This window comes from Rhipicephalus sanguineus, chromosome 6, assembly GCF_013339695.2.
Source record: "Rhipicephalus sanguineus isolate Rsan-2018 chromosome 6, BIME_Rsan_1.4, whole genome shotgun sequence".
NCBI lineage: Eukaryota > Metazoa > Arthropoda > Arachnida > Ixodida > Ixodidae > Rhipicephalus > Rhipicephalus sanguineus.
Window position 1 is genome coordinate 67,201,099 of NC_051181.1, and position 21,434 is coordinate 67,222,532.

Sequence of the window (21,434 nt, forward strand, 5' to 3'; positions counted from 1 at the left end):
TTGCGGAAATTCCTAATTTCTCTCAGATTGTGCCTTCATGCATCATAGTAGCAACGACGCTCTTACACTCTTAAATACCATTTTAGATAGCCAGCTCGTAAATAAATTTCCCATGCAGTTTATTATCTACAAGCATCATCAACCTGTAGGAGAACATGACTTGCAAGACCAATCATTGACTCATTGAGGCGAATGGCGCTTAATTATTACGTAAGCCATGTCGTTGAGTGCACCATATAAACAGTTCAGAACGCTTATTTCGACTTTCAGGCGTTTGTTTTGCTAGCGAGTCCTATAAGTTGTGCTCCCACGTGACGTGAACATTACCGCGTGTTACGCGACGGCTGATCGCATCAGCACTTCATACTAATCAGAGTATACGGCCACATAATCTCAGGTGACTGCGGAGAAGAAATCGTTGCATAATCCAAGTGTACTAACACCTCAGCATTTTCGAAACCGCTGTGTGTGTGGCGGTATAATTTTGATTAATATTCTGGACATATTAAGTGATTCTTTGTGAGAGAACCTCAGCTAAACTCTTCTGTAGCAAAAACCCCAATTCTGCCATATCACCCAGATTTTTTGCAGAGGCAGACATAACTTGTACGATAAACCGCAATGTAATTAGTCAACTGAAAGCGCCCTAATTCCATTATCGATACCTCGGAACATACCTTTTAAACAAGTGTTTTAGCCAAGTTGTAAAGAAGTTAGAACCATTTGCGCAAACGTTTTCTTAGCACCGATTTCTTGCAGCACGTAGTTTTGAAAACAACGAATGTCTTGCTGTCCTGCATCACCATTTTCGCAGTGAATTTTCCGTTCTCACGGGAGTTTGCCCATTTGAAGCTATACTACCCAAACTTTCTACAGCTTTATCAACTTATGCTGTAAACACTTCTATCTTCTACCTTGGGAGATTTCCATCGCAAGAATGAGGAGTAATCACTACCGTATCACGAAAGAACGGGTACACGGCGGGCGCAGAAAAAGGCGATCGTCGACTGCGGAGCATGCGGGTCCTGGTCATGATGTCATATCGCCGCGACTACAGCCACACCAGTATTCGTTCTCGGGGCTAGATCTCAAATGATGGGGAGGTTTAGAGAGAACATGGAAGACGCCATGCCGATGCCGCCCGACAATGGCGTCTCGGGGCTGGCTGCTACGTACAAAAACGCGCAACGCTTACGCAAAACTCAGACCACTCTCAAATGAGATTGTGCTTGAATTTTCAACCCTGGGGATCTATTTTTGGCTGGACCATTAGTTTGAAGCTGTATTTGTTGTGGCTGCTGCCATTTCTGTAGCTTTATATCCATGGGAACTCTCACTGAATTGGTCAAATTATGCCGTGCGTCGTGCCAGCACGCTTTATGCCAAACTTCCTTTAGTCATCCCAGTAGGTCCTCAAACGCCTAGGCCGATTTAACGCGATAGCGTTAAAGAGCTCGTATCGCAGAAATTCCGCCCTTGGCGTCGGCGCCGGTACCGTTGGTTGTGAGCGAAAAATCATCATCTTGTCTGTGACCGAAAAATCGAAAAAGCTGCAAATAAAATAAATAATAAAAATGTTGGGTCGAGTTAGAATTGAACCCAGGCCGTCTTCGTGGTAAGCAGGCGTTCTACCACACAGCCACGCCTCTGCTTGTAGCTGCAGTGAAAGTAGCTTTGATGATTCCCAAAAATACGCATCCTGTACACAGGTGTCACAGTACGAGATGTAATATCGCAGTGATATTGCGTGGTATTGCGCGGTACAAGCGTACATTGCCATCGGCCGTCACACCACGTCAATATCATAACGACTTGGTGGTTTAAGGACAGCAACCCATTAAAAAGGCACACACATTACTGCGCGTATTCCATAAGACCATGTAGTGGGTGCATCGCAGCTTCGAAAAAGGTTCTCGCGCATAATTGCTCCTGGTTTAAAGCATGCTACCTATTACATAAGGCACACACCTTATTCTGTTAAACACTCGCAGTGTTCGAAGTGCGCACTAGGGGCAGGATATTGCTATCGCGTTCAACTCTTAAAGGCGAGGCTTAAGCGTCCCCCAAATTTTTGCAATTCTCTTCGGCACCACTTTGAACACCATGGGCGACTTAGGGGTCAATGCAAGCAGTGCAGGGTCTGCTAATTGTAAAAGCCGTTTCTTCTCTGGGAAGTAAGGAACTTTTGAACCTGAGCGTTGCATAAAAAAACATAGCTATGCCCCATTGGTCGACTGGGTTTCGATCAAAAGCCGAACTAAAACTCCTCCACTATTCCAGCAGTCGTCCTGATGGCCTAGTATCCGGAATTCAGGCCTCTTCTTGGCATTGTGAAGAAGGAACAACCTCATATCCTGTACTAATATTCTCATGTCCTGGCGGCTGTTTGAAATGTACCGGCGCAGTACCAACTGATAGCTTAGGAGCTAGGCACAGGCTGTCCTCTTTTGTCCCCACTTTCCTGGAGCGGCAACATACCGAGAAGTTGTCCGACGACGTTCTTCGCGAACCTCTAGCGAGCGAGGAATTGTTCTTCTATCGCACAGCTCCATCGGATTTCCTCGGTCACGTTGTGGGGGTCGCGGTATCTTCGGTAGGGAATGCGCCTCTGAAAATGCTACATGCAGGGCGTGGCAGGCAAACTCAAAAGCGGCCGACGTCCCCACCACGTCCGTTCGAGAGACGGCCATGCTGTAATAACGCACTAAGTCAGTGCCAAGCTAGCCCCGCAGCAGATTTTAACGGGTTTGAACCGCGGCAAACTTGAACGGATTTCGTCCAAGCCGCAAGTCCGCAAGTCGTCCGCAAGTTCGCGAACCATTCATGGCGAGCGGTAAAGTGTCTTTAGCTCGGCGGAAGTCAAGTACGAGACGAGTACCATCTCCGCATTCGGGTAATTTAGATGCATTCCGTAAGCACCACACACAAAAAAACATGGCTGATCCCTCTGTCATAGGAATCGGTATAACACGAAAGTGTAACGTGTCTTCACAGACGTAGTTGAGCGTTTGTGATGCATTCTTTCGCCCCAAGCGCGAAGGAATGAATGCAGCAGCATCAAATTGTAATGTTACGCGAAGAACGGGAAGCCGCTCGAAACTTGCAACGCGCTGCTCAAGCAGAAAGGTCGCGCGGAACGAACATACAAAGGATGAGCGCGCACTGTCACAGTTGTAAATTATTTGTGCGTGAGCAGCGCGCTCCTTTCGCAAAAGCGGCCGCTGCAGTGAGCGAGGTGACCTTCATGCTCTCAACGGAAACTTGCAAGCAGAGCGCAAGACGTGCAAACCACCGAGATCACAAGAAAAGCGCCAGCACGAGCGACCACGCCCTGTCGAGGCGCGCGCTAATCCGCGTGGGGGACAACTTTTAAAGCGCGCTCTTCGAGCCTTTCGCGCCATCTCGCTAGTGATAACTAAAACACCCTGTACCGCCGATCTCTGAGTACCGCCACTGGCAAATGGTGTACATAAATAGCTAGCCGTTTGCATAGGAGAGAACATGCCGTCTGTGGCGGAGTCGTTTCCGCGTTGCGCGCAGGCGATCGAGAGGTCGTAAGTTCGACTCCCGGTGACGGAACCTTTTCTTATAGTTTTTCTTTGCCATATGTTAGTGTTTATATTTTATATCCGTGACGGAAATGCGTCAGTGCTGCCGTGGTGGACCCCGGCATAAAACACTTCTTGTTAAAAAAATAGAAACCCTTAACTTTGGGGAAATGGAGGCAAGCCGAGCTTGACGTGGTCGTGCCTGACATAACGCTTTTCTTTCTTTGTTATTTTTCTTTCGCATTGCGCAATGCTCCCTCCTGATGTAAACGTTCGTTTTTGCTATATAGTCAGTGGCCGTCCCCGGAACGCTGTTTTCCCACTGAACCGGCATGGCGTCTTTCATGTTATTTCCAACCTCTAGAACGACCCAACGAAACGACCATCACGCGATCATGGAAACGCGGGTTGGGAATTCATTTTTCTAGAGCTAGGAATTTTTATGAAATGTGCAGTTCCTGAGTTCGACCTGACGCGTCGCCCAGCGGACCGCTTTTACTCCGCCAACGCGGAGTAAAGTGTTTTAATGAGGCGCCAATGGCAGACGTGCTGCTCACCAATTGTTTTTGCATCGTCCGTACAAGGCATTTGTATGCTTCAGTTCAGTTCAAATGGAGCAAGTATGGACGCGTGGCCAAGGTACTCGCTTAATTTGGAAGCGGGGCGACCAGGGCTCAAACCCCATCTCCGGAAAGGAAATTTGTTTAGGTTTATTTATGATATCTTTGGCACGCACCAGCTGTTGGTGAGGAAGATTTTTGGGTGAGCGCGTCACGTGCATTTTCCGCGGCTGTGGCATTTCTGGAACACCACCAGACCACAGGTCAGTCAGTACAAGCTTCGCTTTAAACAGAAATTATTGTCACGCTTAAAATTGTGAGTCTCCTAATTTCATGCAGGTAAAGCGAACATTGGGGGAGGTGCGGAGAAGGATGCCGATATGCTGAAGAAGCAGTATGGTGTGGACGTATATTGCATAGGCATCACGGGAGCACTGCACATGGAAACGTTAAACAAGATTGCCTCCAAACAAGAGAACGTCTTCGTACTGCGAAACTACGATTCCCTACAATGGCTGGCCGACACATTGACAAATGGCACTATCGGTAAGCCTCTCCACCTTTGCCTGCTCACTCAGTCTCAACCAAAAGCTCTAGCTGTGCGTATACCGGTGTGCGCTTTACCTTCAGCTGTGTGATAAACAATTGCCAAATGGGAGCATCAGTGGAAAGGAAGCAACAAGTAGTGTGGTTTGAATGGAATCAATAATGTGGCTATCACCGATTATCGTGCCCTACACCAACGCGAGATAACTAACCCGTGCCATCATTCTAAACAAAGTCTGATATCGACTAGAGTACTTTTTGGTGATCTCCCTGCTGCGTAAAGGATAATATTAGGCAAAATTACTGAGGAGCTCTCGAATTACTCCTCACAGTACTACCCCTTTTTGCGGAATTAGCCATTTAAAATTGTCGTCTGTAGATAATCATAAACACCTCAGTGGTAACACAGATATGGCGGAATACTCAGTATTAACTACACAGACAACCAACCGAACCACACTCTGGTTTCTCATGACGTGATCGCCCTTAATGGCCGTTTTTTGTAAAACTCATTATAAAACATTAGTTAGGTCAGAATTCGAGCACGTTTCATTGTTCTTGTACCCCCAGTTTTTATTTATTCTCCACTGTTCACTAGGAGCCACGATAGATCGTCTAGCCTGATTCAGTTTGGCTAAATATTCTTGGACGCTCACTATTGTAGCAATAACAACTTGCATTGGCTTCTGTAACGGGTTCCTTCTAAACAAAGCTTTTTAGCTTACAAGAGCCCTGGGGTCAAAAGCTGGACCAACACCTTTACGGAGTGGTCGCTCTACAAATTTAGGCAACCAGGGTACTAGCATTTGGAAGAGAAGAGAGAGTTCTTTTACAACTCGCAGCGAATGGACAATGGATATTGCGAATCAGTTATGCGTGTTCGCGCAAAACAAGTGCGCTTCTGTAACAGCGCAATGACGTGCACTATTTAAAGAGATACAAAAGTGAAAACAATCAATGAGCTTATCCTCAATAATGATTTTTTCGAAACTGTAAGTACCACTAATTTCACCATGATTGATCTATTAAAGTTAAAATAAAGGTCAAAGCTTTATTTTCGAAACTGCGCGCCGAAATCTCTGCACATGAATATATTCATTACGTCACGGATTTTAAATTCTTCTTGCGTATTTTGGCCACATGGAATCAGCAACAGCTTTAAACTGCGTAGCTTACTTTCTGGCACCCTAACGGGACAATGAACTGCGGCCACAAAATCATGCGGTGGTAAAAGCTGTGGTAAAATTGGCTTAAAATAAATCTCAGATGGGTCGCTGTGCATCTGCTTTGTGGCTGCTTGTACAGTGCTCGTGAAATGAAACCCGAACACCGGCAAGCCTTCGCAGTGGTATAGTGCGCGCCGTCCAGTTATCACCATGGACAGGCGCGCGTATGCGCATTGCGGTCAAACCGGATGCGCGCGCCTGTCAACGGTGATAACTGGACGGCGCACACTACCATGCGAAGACTTGTCGCTGCTCGGGTTTCATTTGACGAGCAGTGTACTCCTATATCTTTCCGCACGCCTGCACGTCACGTGTTGCCAGCGCCGGTGGTCTAGTGGTTATGGCGCTCGACTGCTGACCCGAAGGTCGCGGGATCGAATCCCGGCAGCGGCGGTTGCATTTTCGATGGGGGCGATAATGCTTGAGGCCCGTGTACTTAGACTTAGGTGCACGTTACAGAACCCCAGGTGGTCGAAATTTCCGGAGCCCTCTACTATGGCGTCTTCCATAATCACATCGTGATTTTGGGACGTTAAACCCCAGATATCATCATTATCACGTCACGTGTAACGTGGCGATCGAAATAACTGTGGGCAGCGCGGCCCCCACGTGCTCCGCTGTTGGCATTTTTTCATCGCGCTCTCACCTACGTTAGAATCATCCTGGATTGCATCATGAGCGTCGTGAGTATGGTTTATTAACAGATAGGTTAAAAACACTTCAAATAAATGCCGACCGAGGAGCGTGTAAGTGCCGCGCACTGTTCGCTTTTCTTTCATCTCATTAGTAGGCCTGCATGCGTACACGCGTAGGCAAGTGACAACTGCAGCTTCCCTAATGAGTTAGAGAACAACGGCCTGCTTCATGCAGGTCTGCAAACGAGCACGCAAATAGTAAAATATGCATTAATCCGCGTAACATAAACACAGCGCCGCAGCAGCTTCAGCCGCGCTGGACCAAATATGGTTCGGGCTGGACGGTCGCTGTACTTTTCCCGTTCCACTGACACAATCCATAAAACAACACTTGCGCACCGCCTGTCGATAGCGAATAATACGAAAACGCAGTGCCGCGATCATTATTATTCAATCTCACCAGGTTATTAACTTCGAAGGCCTATTCGAATAGATTGGTTTGGGTGTCCTTGACGCATCGAAACATCCGACTGAGGGATATTGCTAGCTGCACTGCCTGTGACCACTACCATTTTCGCCACGAGAAGAGAAATCAGATTCGATAACGCAAGCGTGAAATATATAAAAGACTACTAGCACAGAAAAGTAAGCTAGATAAGCGCCTTAACGAGCGGGTTCAATTTGATAACGACAACGCAATCAGCAGGCGAGAGTACTCCGTGCTGTTCGCCTAAGGAAGCTTTACGACACACTGAAAAAAAAGCAATAAATATGCGGTGAATATGCTCGCCCCCACCGTAAGTGCACCATCTCGCATGGCTTGGCGGGTCGAGAATTTAACGCAATGCTTATTACAATGAAAGGTTCAGTCATCAAGCTCCCGCGTTGCAATCCCTCGAATGCTCACAAAGATTGTAGCGAGCGCCCATCATCTCATTCCGCTGCCTGTTAGCCAGAAACTTCTGTAAAACTTCTAGGACATAGCTATCCTGGCCGTTTCGCGCGAGACGTGGGTCACGAGAACCGTCCAACCAGAGTAAACCAACGCTGACTGGAAAAGAACCGCGTATTGAACGGAGCAAACCGAGAAACAGAAGCGCACTCTGGCTTGCTCTGGCAGCCCTCGTGTCGCCAGAACTAGACAATCGAAGAAGCACCTATTAAAGCATATCGTAATTAGTAGACTGCAAAAGATATAACAATCTATGGGATCGACTTGATGCATTATCGCCTTTCGATTTTTTTTTTCATAGCGACAGCAACACCCAGATATCGTAACTTTACCGTCGCGTAACTTTGTTACTTCTCGCTAATGACAGCGAGGTACGATATGACAGATTTGCAGCGCTAATTTGAGCTTTCTTGCGAAACAGCAACACAGTACTGCCTTTAGGTGCCACGATCACTGCTTCGTTGACAGTAAATCCTTGCCATATATGCTTTCTGTTTTTTTTTTATTAACTTGTACTGCCGCTCGGACGCTTTGCCTAATGATATGTTTCTTACGCAGATTACAGTGTATGCGGTGTCAGCTACAGCCACGATCCAGAGACTGGACTCGACGTCGATGACAGAAAGGCTGAAGGGCGCATTCTTGGTGGGACTCAGGTTGTGACCGTTTGGCCTTGGATGGTGGAGATAGGCCTCGTGGGAGAAAGTGAAGTATGAAGTACTTTTGTTTCAAAAGTATGTTACTGCATATATCTGTCTGTCTGGTAGGTAGTCCCCTTGCAAGATTTCTAAACATAACATATTAATAATAATTGTGCGCGTTTTCCCCCCAAAGCCTTGATATCATTATGAAGCACACCGTGGTGGAGGTCTCTGGAAAGTTTGACCCTCTGGTGGTTTTTAACATGCACATAAACTCAGTACGCGGGCCTCTAGCATTTCGCCTTCATCGAAATGCGGTGTCAGCGGCCCATCTGTTTGTAGGCGCCTGATGTAGGCTGTTTGTAGGCGCCTGATCAAACATATGAAAGGGGGCCTTCTACGTGAGCAAGAATGGGAATGATCCAGACGGGCGGTAATTCTTACGTGCATGCTCATTCGCACCTTATAAAAAAGACCACCCATAGGTACGGACTGAATGTGGTCTTTTCAGCCAAGAATAAACTGGGCAAGATGTGCTCCATGATTGGAAATAATCTGGACGCTGGAGACAAAGGGGCCTCTCGTAATTGCAACGTCAAGCACAAAGTTAGTTTTGTTACATTTGCCTCAAACCTTGTATACTGTATTCCATTAGGTTGTGGACGGACGTATGTGGGGCAGACGGGTCGCTGCCTTAACATACGTTTAAGGGAGCACCTCTCGTCGTTAAAAGGAAAGCCGCTCACGCACTTAGCAATGCATTCTGCGCAGTGTGGATGCGAAGCACGCTTTTCTGACACGGTCACCTTATTTAAGCAGCGCGATCGCACCACGCGAGAACTGGCAGAGGCTTTTCACATGCACATTAGGGGATCATCTTGCATCAGTTACCCTTCATTAACAATTTCTAACAATGAAGTTTCGCTCCTAAAGGAAAGGGATTAACCATAGATACTGAGAGATAGTGCCTTGGTTTGCACCGTTGACCATGCGCATGTGCCGCGTGTGACGTAGTCCGGGTATATATGTTTTCTTCTGGCCTAATAAAGCCTTCATTTGATAGTAGCGCTGGTGTTTCTTCCCTCAGTGTCCCTGTTTTAGTTTGTGCTAAAACGTTCTCATGATGAATATGTACCAGTTAGCTCGACTTTCGGTCTCGATACCTAAACCACACAAGACGCTTGAGATGTAGACATGGCTACATTCCGCCCAGCGCTGCCTGCAAGAAATGCCAAAGCTCACTCGCTTGGTACCAAGTGCCAACGTTGTACGCAAGCAAATCCAGCGCACACTGGGGGTTCCTGATCCAGCGCAGCCTCAGCTTGAAGCCAAATGCGGCGCTGGGGGGCCGTCTTCACTTAGACGAAACAGCGCGTTAATAACAAAGGACGAAAAAAAAACGCCAGGCCTGCGCTGAAACCACAGCACAGTGACAGCGAAAGCTGGAAGAGCGGCGTTACTAGAGCCTGTTAAGCTCTCTTGCGGCTACAATACAAGTACGCTAGAAAGGTACCCACTACGCCATAAATCACAATTTTTGTGAAGTTGGGAAGCACCTACTAAGCCATTATTCGTCAATCTGCGGAGAAGCGATGCACCAGGTACCCGCCTGTAAGGCATTATGTGCACTTTGTTGACGCGACGACTGATGACAATGAAGAATTACGGCTCAGCCCTTTGTAATGGGTTGGAATCTTTAAACGGCCCACCAGTTATGTAATTTGCATTGGGTGAGGACCGGTCGCTATTTCCCTCTCCCGTCGTGCTGTATAACATACCTTGACGTGGGAGAGAGACGGGGGGGGGGGGGGCGAAGAACTTTACTGAGGCCCCGAGGAAATGGATCATGCGCTTATGGGCTTCCTTGGCAACCAATACAAGTGCACTTGCGAGGAACCCGCTACGCTATAAATCATTGTAATTTTTGAAAAGTAGGGCAGCAGGCAGTGTGCCATTTTTCGTCATTCTACGGAGAGCGTTGGTACCTGCTAAACGCATGTAAGGCATTATGCGCACTTTGTTGATGCTGTGCCTGATGACGATGAAGAATTATGGCAGAGCCCTTTGTAATGGGTTGGAAGCATTCAACAACCTACTCGTTGCGCGATTCGCATTGTGGGACGCCTGGTTACAGAATTCGCGTTGTGCGACGCTTGGTGCTTATTTTACACTTCTATAATGCTATATTGCATATGCTAATGTGGTTCCTTCTTGACATGAAGCCTGTGTTGTTTCCATCGCGAGCACCAGCGAGCCGACAGAAGAGGACAAAGAAGTACCAGTGAGCACGAGAGAAAACGGGGACATAGAACTACTAGCAGGGTCTTAATGGTCTGACTCAGTGTCAAATAAAGCCCTCTTTTAATCACCTCGACGGTATCGAGTTCTTCAACGGCTTGTCGACGCCATATCCCGAACATTTGGTGCCGAAACCCGGGAGGCGACAGCCGGGAGCTACCGTCAAGGGACATCGCTGGTGGCTACCGACTGGAACAACAGCCGCGAACTACGGAGGCCAACAGATCAGCTGATCGCCATGGACAAGCTCAAGATGAAGAGGACCACGCGAAGGGCCCAGAACACCAAGCTTATACAAGAGGCAAGTGCGCTACTTGAGAATGATGACGCGACAGTGCGACAGATCGACTCGATTTATGAGAGGCTCAAGAGCAATAACGAGGAGCTGAAGAAGATTATTGATGAGATGGAGAGCCACATAAGTGACGAGGCATTCGAGGCGGAGTACGCTACCGTAATTGAATATGAGGACAACGCGACCCGCATCTTAGCCGAGCTCCAGAGCAAACGCCGCCAGCATAGCGAAACATCTCCAGTGTCACTGCACATCGAAGTTCGCGACGTGCCAGCGGCTATGGGACCTTCTGGTAGGCCAGGAGCCAAGTTACCGAAGCTGACGATTAACCCTTTCGCTGGTGACTTGTGCAAGTGGAGCGAGTTCTGGGAACAATTCGATCAGGTCATCAACCAGAACGGCAATCTTTCAACTAGCGACAAATTTAACTACCTGAGGCTGTTCTTGAAAGGAGACGCAGCGGCAGCTATAGCGGGGCTTCCTACCACCGAAGCATGCTACGAAGACGCGTTAGACATCCTGAAAAGACGTTTCGGTGACAAAAAGCGCTTGGAGCAGGAGTATTTCTCAAGACTTCGAAGGCTTACTCCTGTGCGTTCGTCTAACGAAGTGGCCAAACTGCGCAAGTTATATGACCATGTGCTGATTAACACGCGAGGACTGGAGGCGCTTGGCATCAGCAAGTCATCCTTTTCATCGATGCTGTGCGACATTCTGCTGAGGGCATTACCACGTGACATCGTCGTGGCATATCATCGATCCTGCGCGACACAACCTGAAAGCTCCCACAGCGTTCAGCATGATACGGAACTAGAGCGTCTTCTTCACTTTGTCTCTATTGAAGTGGAGAGCCTCGAAAGGAGTGACTTTGCAGAAGAGAAAGGATACGACGAGGCGACTCATCCTAAAGACGAGAGTCCTCACTTTCACAGTGCAGTCCCAACATCATCAGTACTCCACTGCCAAGTTGCTATAACTGCAACGAACTCGAGCTGCAATTTCTGCAAATCGACGCAGCATTTGACAGAGTCATGTAGCATGGACTTATCGCTGCCAGAGAAGAAGAAACTTCTTTCTGCCGACATGCGGTGCTTTCGATGCACATTTAAAGGACACCGAGCAAGGGATTGCAGGCGTAGAGTTACATGCTCGGGCTGCAAAGGTCGTCATGCAACCACTATGTGCGACCCTGATAAGCTAAGGCGAATGCAGCGGGAAGACGTCAAAATGACCGGAAAAGTTTCCAGACCAGGAAACGAAAAAACGCTGACTACCGTGAAAAAGCGTGGGTGGACCTTACAAGGCAGCACGGACCCCAAATCATCAAAGACTTTTCACCCCCCACTAACGGACATGACCACCCAACTCGACACTGCAGAAGAATTCCGTGGAATCATCGGCAAGGAAAAAGGAAGACTCCAGCGATATGAGACCCGAATCGAAGAGCGTGTTCGAGCACGCAAAAGTCAGAGGCTGGAGCCTGCATTCTATGCTATCCACAAGCGAAGCATCCAGGAGAACGATGATGCACAAGTTCAAGTTCAGGGACGCTTGATCGAGGAGACCACTTCGATGGATACCAATATGACCAAGCGGCGATTGAAGTTGCGCGAGGAACAGACTGCTCGTGAGCGGGAGCACACGGACCATGCAATCATGCTGAAGGAGCTTCAACGCCTGCTTTTTGAGGGGCGAACTTTTCATGAGAACATTGAAGATAATCTGGAGAAAGTCATGAGGGAAGCTGCTCAGGCACACGTGTCGATGGAGTACGAGTCCAAAATACAGAACTTGACTCAGGAGCTGGACGAGGTGCGCAGCGGCTGCTTGTGTCGGAGGAGAAGCTCAAACTGATTTCCCCCCTGCTGATCAAGATGCACCAGTTGGTCGAGGAACAACGCCATGCTGAATTAGAGACAGAAAAGAAACAGCCAGGACATTGTGTGACGTGTCTGCATCAGCAGACTGTTGGAAGTCGAACACAATTGGGTAGCCTGACGAATCGCCCGAAGGATGATTGGTTGTGCACGCAAGACTGTGCTGCCATCCAGCAAATTCAAGAGCGTCCCTCACTGCTCACACAAGAAGACGCAACCTCATCAAGTTCTGCAAGAATCGGACCCAAGACTACAGAATTGTCTTCCCAGCAAATAAAACCTGAACGTGAGGACATCGCTGGACCGTTTTGGCAACAGGCGCCTGCTGCTGAAACCGTCGAAGCAGCATGTGCTGAGAGCCCTATGGACCTGCTCGCCCACATCCGCGAGCTGGCAGGAGAGGACGTCCTCAGTCTCTACGCCAAATGGCGAGAGAAGCTTCGGCATGTGAAGGATTAGCTCGAAAGGTAGAAGGCTGACGAATACACCTCAAGGCCATATCGAAGAAGCGGAAGCATGAACGCGTACAGAGGACTTTTGGAGAATACAACACCGAAAGCGCCTGACCAAAAAGACGCGACACCATTGCGCGGCCGGGAATGTGTTGAATTTCCCACGTTCAGCCTTCAAGAAGACGAAGACGAGTTTTGGACTAGCGGGCGCGCGAGCGCGTTCTACCAGGAACGAAGGAGCCATCTTGAGGTTCTGGGCTCATGCGGACGCTAATAAACGTCTGTTTGAGCTTTTAAGTCCGCGTCGGCTGGTTTTTGTGCCACATATTTTACAGCCTGTATTGCAAGGCAGTTCCAAGAACCGGCATGGCTCTGTGGTACAACACTAGGCTCCCACGCAGAGGGCCCAGGTTCGAACCCCGTTCCATCCTGGAAAATTTTTATTTCGTTTTTTTTTTTCTTATTTCGAGCGATAGTGGTTACGGACACCGGCGGCGGCGGCGGACAACTACGGCGCCAAAAACGGCCGGTGAAATGATCTCATAACAGCTTTCGCTGTAAAACGAGTGCGCAGGGCATGCGCTATCCTGCGCATGTCCTGTGCACTCTTGTTCTCGTCGTTCGTCAAGCAACATGCTGTTTCATCAAAATGAACTTCAACCACCTCATCCAACACACAATCGGCCTTGATGCTCACCCTCCACGCCCACAGGTTTATCGACACCTACATGCGCCACCCATAGACATCGACATGATTTCATCTTGTCCCATGTTGCTTCGTGGCTGGGGGAGGGGGGAATACTTATGTGGGAGCAAGTGCCCCTTGTGACTCCCGTGCCGACGCCAATGCCGCCACCGCCATCCCGCTGCCTCTAGGCCAGGACTACGTCATGTGGAAGACCCAGGTATGGGGCGCCCCAACGATCGCCCTCTCCGCAACCACTGCAGAGGAGCCGACCACACCTATTACCATTTCTAGTATAATAAGCGGGGATTCCCATGTTTCGCGATCAACGCGTTGTGCCCACACTAGCGTGAATGTCCACGTGGCATCAATGTCTCCCGCGCACCAACTGGATGGAGGAGGTCGCCAAGTCCATAATGTTTGTTATTGCTAGAATACTACCTGGGTACCGTAGCGCCAGCCTGGCACGACCCAGAGCCGATCTGTCAACACCCACTTGGAAAACTAAAGAGACACCGGCGGAGGTGCGGCTGCTGGATTCAAAATCACTCGAACGGGAAAAGAACCGCGTTCGTTTTTTTCTTCGCCGCCGCGCGCTACCTGCTCCGCCCCCCTCGCTCGCTCGCGATTCGCTTTCCGTGGTCACTTGGTAATTAATTAACCGGCCATGATTGATCCGGCTAACTCGCCACGCTTGTTACTTCCGGCTGCCGACACACGGTGCTTTGGAGGGCGACTGTTTCTTAGGGCTAGAGAAGAGCGTACGCTAACTTTACGCTATCGTTTTCACGATTGATCGTTTACACGCCTATGAGGCCGTCGAAGAATGACTAGGTGCTGCGCTTTTTCGGTTTTCCCGCACCAGCGAGGTGCGGGAAAACCGCGCTTTCCCACTCTAAGGCGGAAAAAGGACGCCAAGCGACGGGCTGTGTGGCTGCACAGAATAGGACAGCACATATTTTGTGCCCACGATTGATGCCTGCCTTTGTGAGGTAAACGTTTCGCTGAGTATGCGGAAGAAGGTTCATGCACAATAACATTCCCGGGCAGCTCTTATTATGGTTGGCGTAAAATTGACGCCTTTCGGCTGACAGACAACTGTCAACGCGTCAGGGAAACTGACTGCTGCAACATATCCACTGCAATCACTTTCCATTAGGCTGACTTTTCCTGGTGGTTATTTTGACGCGCATGCTCTTGTTGCTCGTAGTGGTACTTTTGCAACCCAACATGCACTGAGCTGTGAATTCTCTGTCAACGTTCTCAGCATATGTTTATAAATGAAGACGTATGTGTGGCATACCTGTTCTTAAAGCTTCTGAAGCAAATTGCAACCTTCTTGTAGTATGACAAGATGTGTGTATGCTGTTTAGGGCGTCGGCTGCAGTGCTTCTTTATTAGCTTCACGAAAAAAACTGCCCTGATGTAATGAGTGTTTCTAGAGGCCTGCCTTAAGGAAATAGTATGAGGAGCTGCTCAAGAAAATCTGAAAAAAAGGAAAACTGACATGCGTCTTGAAAAGCATCGGCACGCGCGCAGCTATGACAAAATTGGCCTGAAATAATTCTTAGAACAGTCGCTGTGCATCTGTTCTATCGCTGCATGTAGTTCTATATCTCCCCATGCTCCTGCACACAACGTGTTCTAGCACGTACCGAGGCGAAAAAAAGATAATAATATTGTTACGGTTTAACGTCGCAGAACCATGATATAATTATGAGGGACGTCGCAGTGGAGGGCTTGGAAAATTTCGACCACCTGGAGCTCTTTATCATGCACCTAAATTAGTAAACGGGCTTCAAGCATCTTCGCCTCCATCGAAATTGGCGGCCGCTGCTGCGATTCGATCCCGCAACCTTCGGGTAGGCAGTCGAGCACCGTAACTGCTGAACCACCGTGGCGGTGAAGCAATCAAAAGAAATGTGAACAGCGCGGCGCCCGTGTACGTTGCTCGAATTTGTTTTCGTCGCGTTCTTACCTACTACACAATCAACCTTGATTGCACTATGCGAGCCTCTGTTATTGTTACATATGTTACAACTGCTTGAACATAAATACCGACAGCGGAGCGAGTATGTGCCGCGCGGTTCGCATTTATTTCATCGCATTAGCCCGCGTGCGCAAGTGCTTAAATGAAAATTGCAGCTACTTCTTGCCTAATCAGTTATAGAGAACAACGCTATGCTTTATTCTTGTATAGTGTACTAGAACCAGGGAGTTCTCGGAGCGACCGCATCACCAATATACAGAAAGTGAAGCCCAAACAGGGTCAATCCGCTTGTGGCGCTGCGATCGGTAGTCTGCAATGGGTCGTCGTTTAAGAGTCGCGCGCGGCTCCGCCAAAGTAGCGCCGGGATAGAATGCCCGCTTCCCACTCAAAAGCCCCAGGTTCGAATGGCAGCTGTAGATGCTGGGTTTTTGTTCTTACTGTCTCCTTTTATAGCTGTATTAGTTTTCCTCTGTTTTTTTAAAACTAGCTTCTGTTGCTACGTGTTGATGCAAGAACTAACGTTTAATCTTGTTTCGAGTCTCGTATTCACAAAAATCTTGGAGGCCATACTTTATGTTTTCGCTGAATTCCGGATGGGGGCGCTGCAAATATTAGGAGCAAAAATCTATTGTGCAGAAATTAGTCGAGGCAAAAATTAATGGTGAAAGTGAACGCTGGATGACATAGATTCGCGAAAAGAAGGCCTCGCCTAGGATATTTTGGAGCCGCCTAAAAGCGCTGGGTAAGAAGTCTGTCACAATGCAACAACGTTTGGTAGATGGAGGAAATCAATTGGAAGGGTATGAAGCGCTAGGTTAAATCTGAAAGGTAACAGCCGATTCGTTTAAAAAGGTCGCCCAGGGGATTCCCCCGGTGCGTAAAAGTACGCAAAGGAGTGCAACCGACGAAGATGTAGTACTAGAGAATTTCATTTGGAAGAAGGCCGAAGGAAAGATTCCTAAGCGCACTACTCCGGGCTTAGATGGGGTTCCCGTCAGCCTCATTAACGAACTCGGACATAAAACTAAAGAAGCACTGCTGAAAGCCATAGAAAAGTGCTTACAGGAGAGGGAAATACCAGACAGTTGGCGAAAAAGTAGAATGAACTTAATCTATAAAGGCAGGGGAGAAAAGGATAACATTCGCTCGTATAGACCGCTATTACATCGGTGCTATACAGGTTGGCGATGCAGGCAGTAAAATTAAAAATAGAAGCGTGGGTAGAACAAAATGATGTTTTGGGAGAACATCATAATGGATTTCGAATCGACAGGCGGTTAGACGATTATCTGTTTGTTCTTACCCAGTGTATAGAAATATCGAAAATAGAAAACAGGCCCTTATACGTAGCTTATCTAGATATCACCGGGGCGTATGACAACGTTAATGAGGAAATTTTGTGGGATATATTGAAAGAAGAGGGCATAGGGGACAACTGTATACCGCTTTTGAGGGAAATATACCGAGAAAATACAGTTTGTATACAGTTTGCATAGAATGGGAAGGAATAATTAGCAAGGACAGAGTTGAAATTAGCAAGGGGCTGAGACAGGGATGTCCTTTGTCCCCGCTGTTATTCATGCTGTACATGGTGAGGATGGAAAAAGCGCTAGAATGTAGCAACATTGGATTTAATTTGTCACACAAAGAGGTCGGCACGATGGTTCAGCAGAAGCTTCCAGGTCTATTTTATGCTTATGATATTGTCTTATTTGCGGACAGTCAAGATGATACACAGCGACTGGCAGATATATGCGGAAGGGAATGTGAGGCTCTAGGACTAGAATTTAGTGCAACAAAATGTGGATTGATGGTATTCTATGATCACGAAGACCGTGCGGTCATAATACAGAGCCAAAAAATACCGAGGGTAAGCGAGTACAAGTACCTCGGAGTATGGGTAAATGAGGGGGACAGATATATGGAGGTACAAGAGAAAGCATAGGTAGCAAAGGGAAAGAGGAATGCTGCAATTATGGAGCACAGAGCTTTATGGGGATACAATAGGTACGAGGTGCTTCGAGGGCTGTGGAAGGGTGTGATGGTCCCGGGGCTTACATTTGGGAACTCAGTGGTGTGCATGAACTCAGAGGTATAATCAGGAATGGATGTAAATCAAAGGACGCTGCGCCGCCTCGCGTTGGGCGCTCACGGGAAGACGACAAATGAGGCTGTAAAGGGTGATATGGGATGGACAGGCTTTGAAGTGAGCGAAGCTCAGAGCAAAATGAGATTCGAAGAGAGGCTGAGGAAAATGAAGAATAGATGGGTAGAGAAGGTTTTCAGGTATCTGTATAGAAAAAGCGTTGACTCGCAGTGGAGAAAAAGAACTAGGAGGTTCACCAGTAAATATACGGCTAGCAGAGCGGCCTATATGGCAACAAGGAGCATTAGGCGGAAGGTCAGAGAGGCGGAGAGGACTTATTGGATGGCAGCGATGGAAAAGAAGCCGGCTCTGAGTAACTACCGAAAGGGAAAAAACGAAATAAGGAGGGAAAGATTTTATGATAATTCAAGGGGAAGCGCTTTGCTGTTTGAAGCAAAATCGGGCTGCCTTAGAACGCGTAGTTACAAAGCGAGATTCAGTAACGAAGAAGAACAATGTACATGCTGCGGGGCAACTAAGGAAACGATGGAACATGTACTGATTCAATGTGGCGATATTCACCCAGGTATACGTGTGGGCACGAGTCTACATGAAGCCTTGGGTTTTAAGGACAACAATGGAAAGGTGAACACGCCCGCGATAGAAATAAGTAAGAGACGGTTAGAGTATTGGTGGCAGAAAAGTAGAGATAAAGTACAAAAAAGAATAATGGGGAAAAATAAGGTCATTCTGCCTTAAGAGGCAGAGTGATGGACCGTGAATTTACATTTTTTGGTATAATAACATAGATTTAATCAGTGTAGATAAGGTATTAAGCCAACTTGAAACAAGGAAGTTTTTTTTTCTTCCTTCGAGCCTGGTGGCAGACATGTCACCGCCCCGTTTTAAAGGGGACGCTCATAGCATCCATCCATCCATCCATCCTCACTGTCAGATTTCTTCTATTTTGCTTCACATTTTGCGTTACTTTGTTTCCGACAGGGTTTTAACAATTTTGAGTTATTTTTGCGTTAATTGTTGGTTATTTCTGTTAATTATACTATTTTAAACTTTGTTCTTATACAATAACCCAATTTTCAGCATTGCCAAGCTTATTTTAGGCCTGTTTGGCGCGCTTGGTTGTGAGCGTCATCACACCACATGGAATCCATGGATGGACGAAAAGCCGAGCCCCTAAATTGCTAGGCGCTTAAGACCAGCAGCTAACACATGAAATGCCTTGCGAATGGTTGCTGTGTGTCTGCTTTTGTATTGGCTCCCGCGGGAACATGGTGGACGGCGTTTGCGGCATTGTCGGCAGATGACACTCTACACATTCAGTATCCCCTCTTGCGTCAAGGACTGCAGTGACCAGTACGCCAACCGCCACGCTGAAACGAACCCGATGCCCACATATAGAATTGCCGCAGTGGCGAAATTCTTCGAAAAGGGCATCCCGCTGCTTCAACAAGGTTTCTGGAAGTCCACATCACCGTTGCAGGGACGGCGTTTACGAAGGCACTAACTTAAGACATGCTGCGATACGGTAAGACAGAATACTGCAATACACGCACCTACGCTCCAAGGGAAGTGAATTTATCAAATGCCTGAATAATACCATCGCCTAGATGTCATCATGTTAGCGATGTAGTACTTTGACGTCGAAAGCGTGATATGGGGTGCTGTTTTCCGCATGTAAGGCCTGAGTACCACAAGACAAAGCAATAAAGACAGATGACGCCGATCAACCTGCTTTAAGTCAGGAACATCACAACTACGCGTGGAGTCATTTTGCCAAAAGCCAGAGACAGAGAATGTGGACATCACCGCCGACCTTGAACGTGCTGACTAAGCAAGAAGATTCTCTCATCCGTGCATCAAGAATCTTCAGAGTACGGAACATGTCCCTACAACCACGGACGCCTCCAGTTTGCTTTCTAGCTTTGCGAAGACTTGATTTCGGAGGCTGATACGTCGAATCATGTGTTGTGGGAAACAACTGCGATGCTACTTCGGGCCATCATAGGCTCTCCGACGGCTGGGTACACGAAGACTGTGAAGTTCTGGCAGGGATCACTGCGCGTTCAGCCGACGTCGCGCTGTACCCAATGTCGGACACGTCGCGCGCGTTAGGTCGTCCGAGGGGCGGTAGCGAACCTATGGCTTTTATTCCTTGTTTCCTTCATTATTTTACAGCGAAAGCTGTTATAAGACCACAACAATAGCCAATTTTGGTGCCGTAGGTGTCCGCCGCCGCCGGTTTCCGTAACCACCATCGCGCAAAATAAGAAAATATGAAATAAGAAAAAAATTCTGCGGTCGGGTGGGATATGAACCCGGGCCTTCTGTGTTGCAGTCTGGTATTCTACCACAGACCCACGGTGGTGCTTAAAACTCATTAAAATACCCTATACGCGTATCATGGCGGGCAACGAATCGTGTTAACATATGCAATGTAGCGTCCTAGAAGAATAAAATAAGGACCGCGCGTAAAACAATGCGAATCTATAGTTGACATATTGGTTGTCAGTTTCTTTATAGTCAACATAACGGGGCAAAATACTCCCCCGATATTGATGCATGCAAACGACTGCGTTTTTTTTCTCATATTCCCGTGTGTCTTGCCGTCTCCTCTGAAATATAGGCTACTCTATGTAACTTCAAGGCGCACGGGATAAATAAATATGATAAAACAAATAAAATTTATGCCACCAAGTGAATTAATATTACAGAGGTTTCCTTGAACAGCACATTAATTTGATGCTGATTGTAGCTTTATTCAAACAAAGCAAGTAGGAAAGCAATCCTGGAACTTGTATTTCCTCCATAATGAGACGTTTGGCTCACAACACCTTATAAGTAACCGGGACCATATCAGCTATGGCATGGGAAGAGGGTGTCCGAAGGCAGTGGCGTCACCTCGTTTTAGTTACGAAAGTTCCGACCGACAAACTGTTTGTAAAAATTATGGGTGTTTCATGATCTCAAAAGTAGACGAAAGTGTGGTCTCATTATGCGAGGATCAAGTTGTATGACGTTGAAAACATCCCCAGTAAAAACGAGAAACCGCATGACAGAGTATGGCGTGCAAGAACTCCATAGCTCAGACCTCAGTAATGCTGCCGCTAAAATTCATGCACAGGCTCCTCCACTCTTAGGGTGAACACGGCTCAGCGTTGCAGCGCTCCGCGGAGCGCCATTGCATCTGACGCGGTCGCGCATCCAAGCGCAGCGGCGCAGGCATACAGGGGTGCTGGGTGCCGCTTGTACCGCGCTGAAGCGCGCCGCTTTTGCTTTCCACTGAAATACAGCGAGAGCAGTGTGCCTCTGTGTGCCTGTGCCGCTTCAGTTTTATGCGCTACGCGCACAAAAAACAGCGAAAGCGGTGCACGCTGAGCTGTGTTCACCTCAAGACTGGATAAGACTTTAAGGCGTGGCTTGCGTCTTCGGTACCATTGAAAGAAAGATTTAATGGATGGGCTGTGAACTGAATTCGGGTTCAGTGGTACATACTGTCGCGAAACATTCAGGTGCCCTTAACGAGCAAGGTACGCGTCACAGACAGAGGTTCTTTTTGAAGTTAGAATGGGTTTGGCTTTAGGCCATGGACAAAGGGTGAGAAATGCGTAACTGCGAGAGTTGT

The 21,434-nt window shown here is 47.8% G+C and overlaps 1 protein-coding gene across 1 annotated transcript in view; it reads left to right on the forward strand.

The window, feature by feature from the left end:
- LOC119395859 (complement factor B) overlaps positions 1-21,434 on the forward strand; it is a 236,330-nt gene that overhangs the window by 160,797 nt on the left and 54,099 nt on the right. The window contains exons 13-14 of the mRNA XM_037662862.2: positions 4,448-4,654; positions 8,026-8,177. Coding sequence (XP_037518790.1) covers positions 4,448-4,654; positions 8,026-8,177 — 359 coding nt within the window. The remainder of the gene's footprint in view (positions 1-4,447; positions 4,655-8,025; positions 8,178-21,434) is intronic.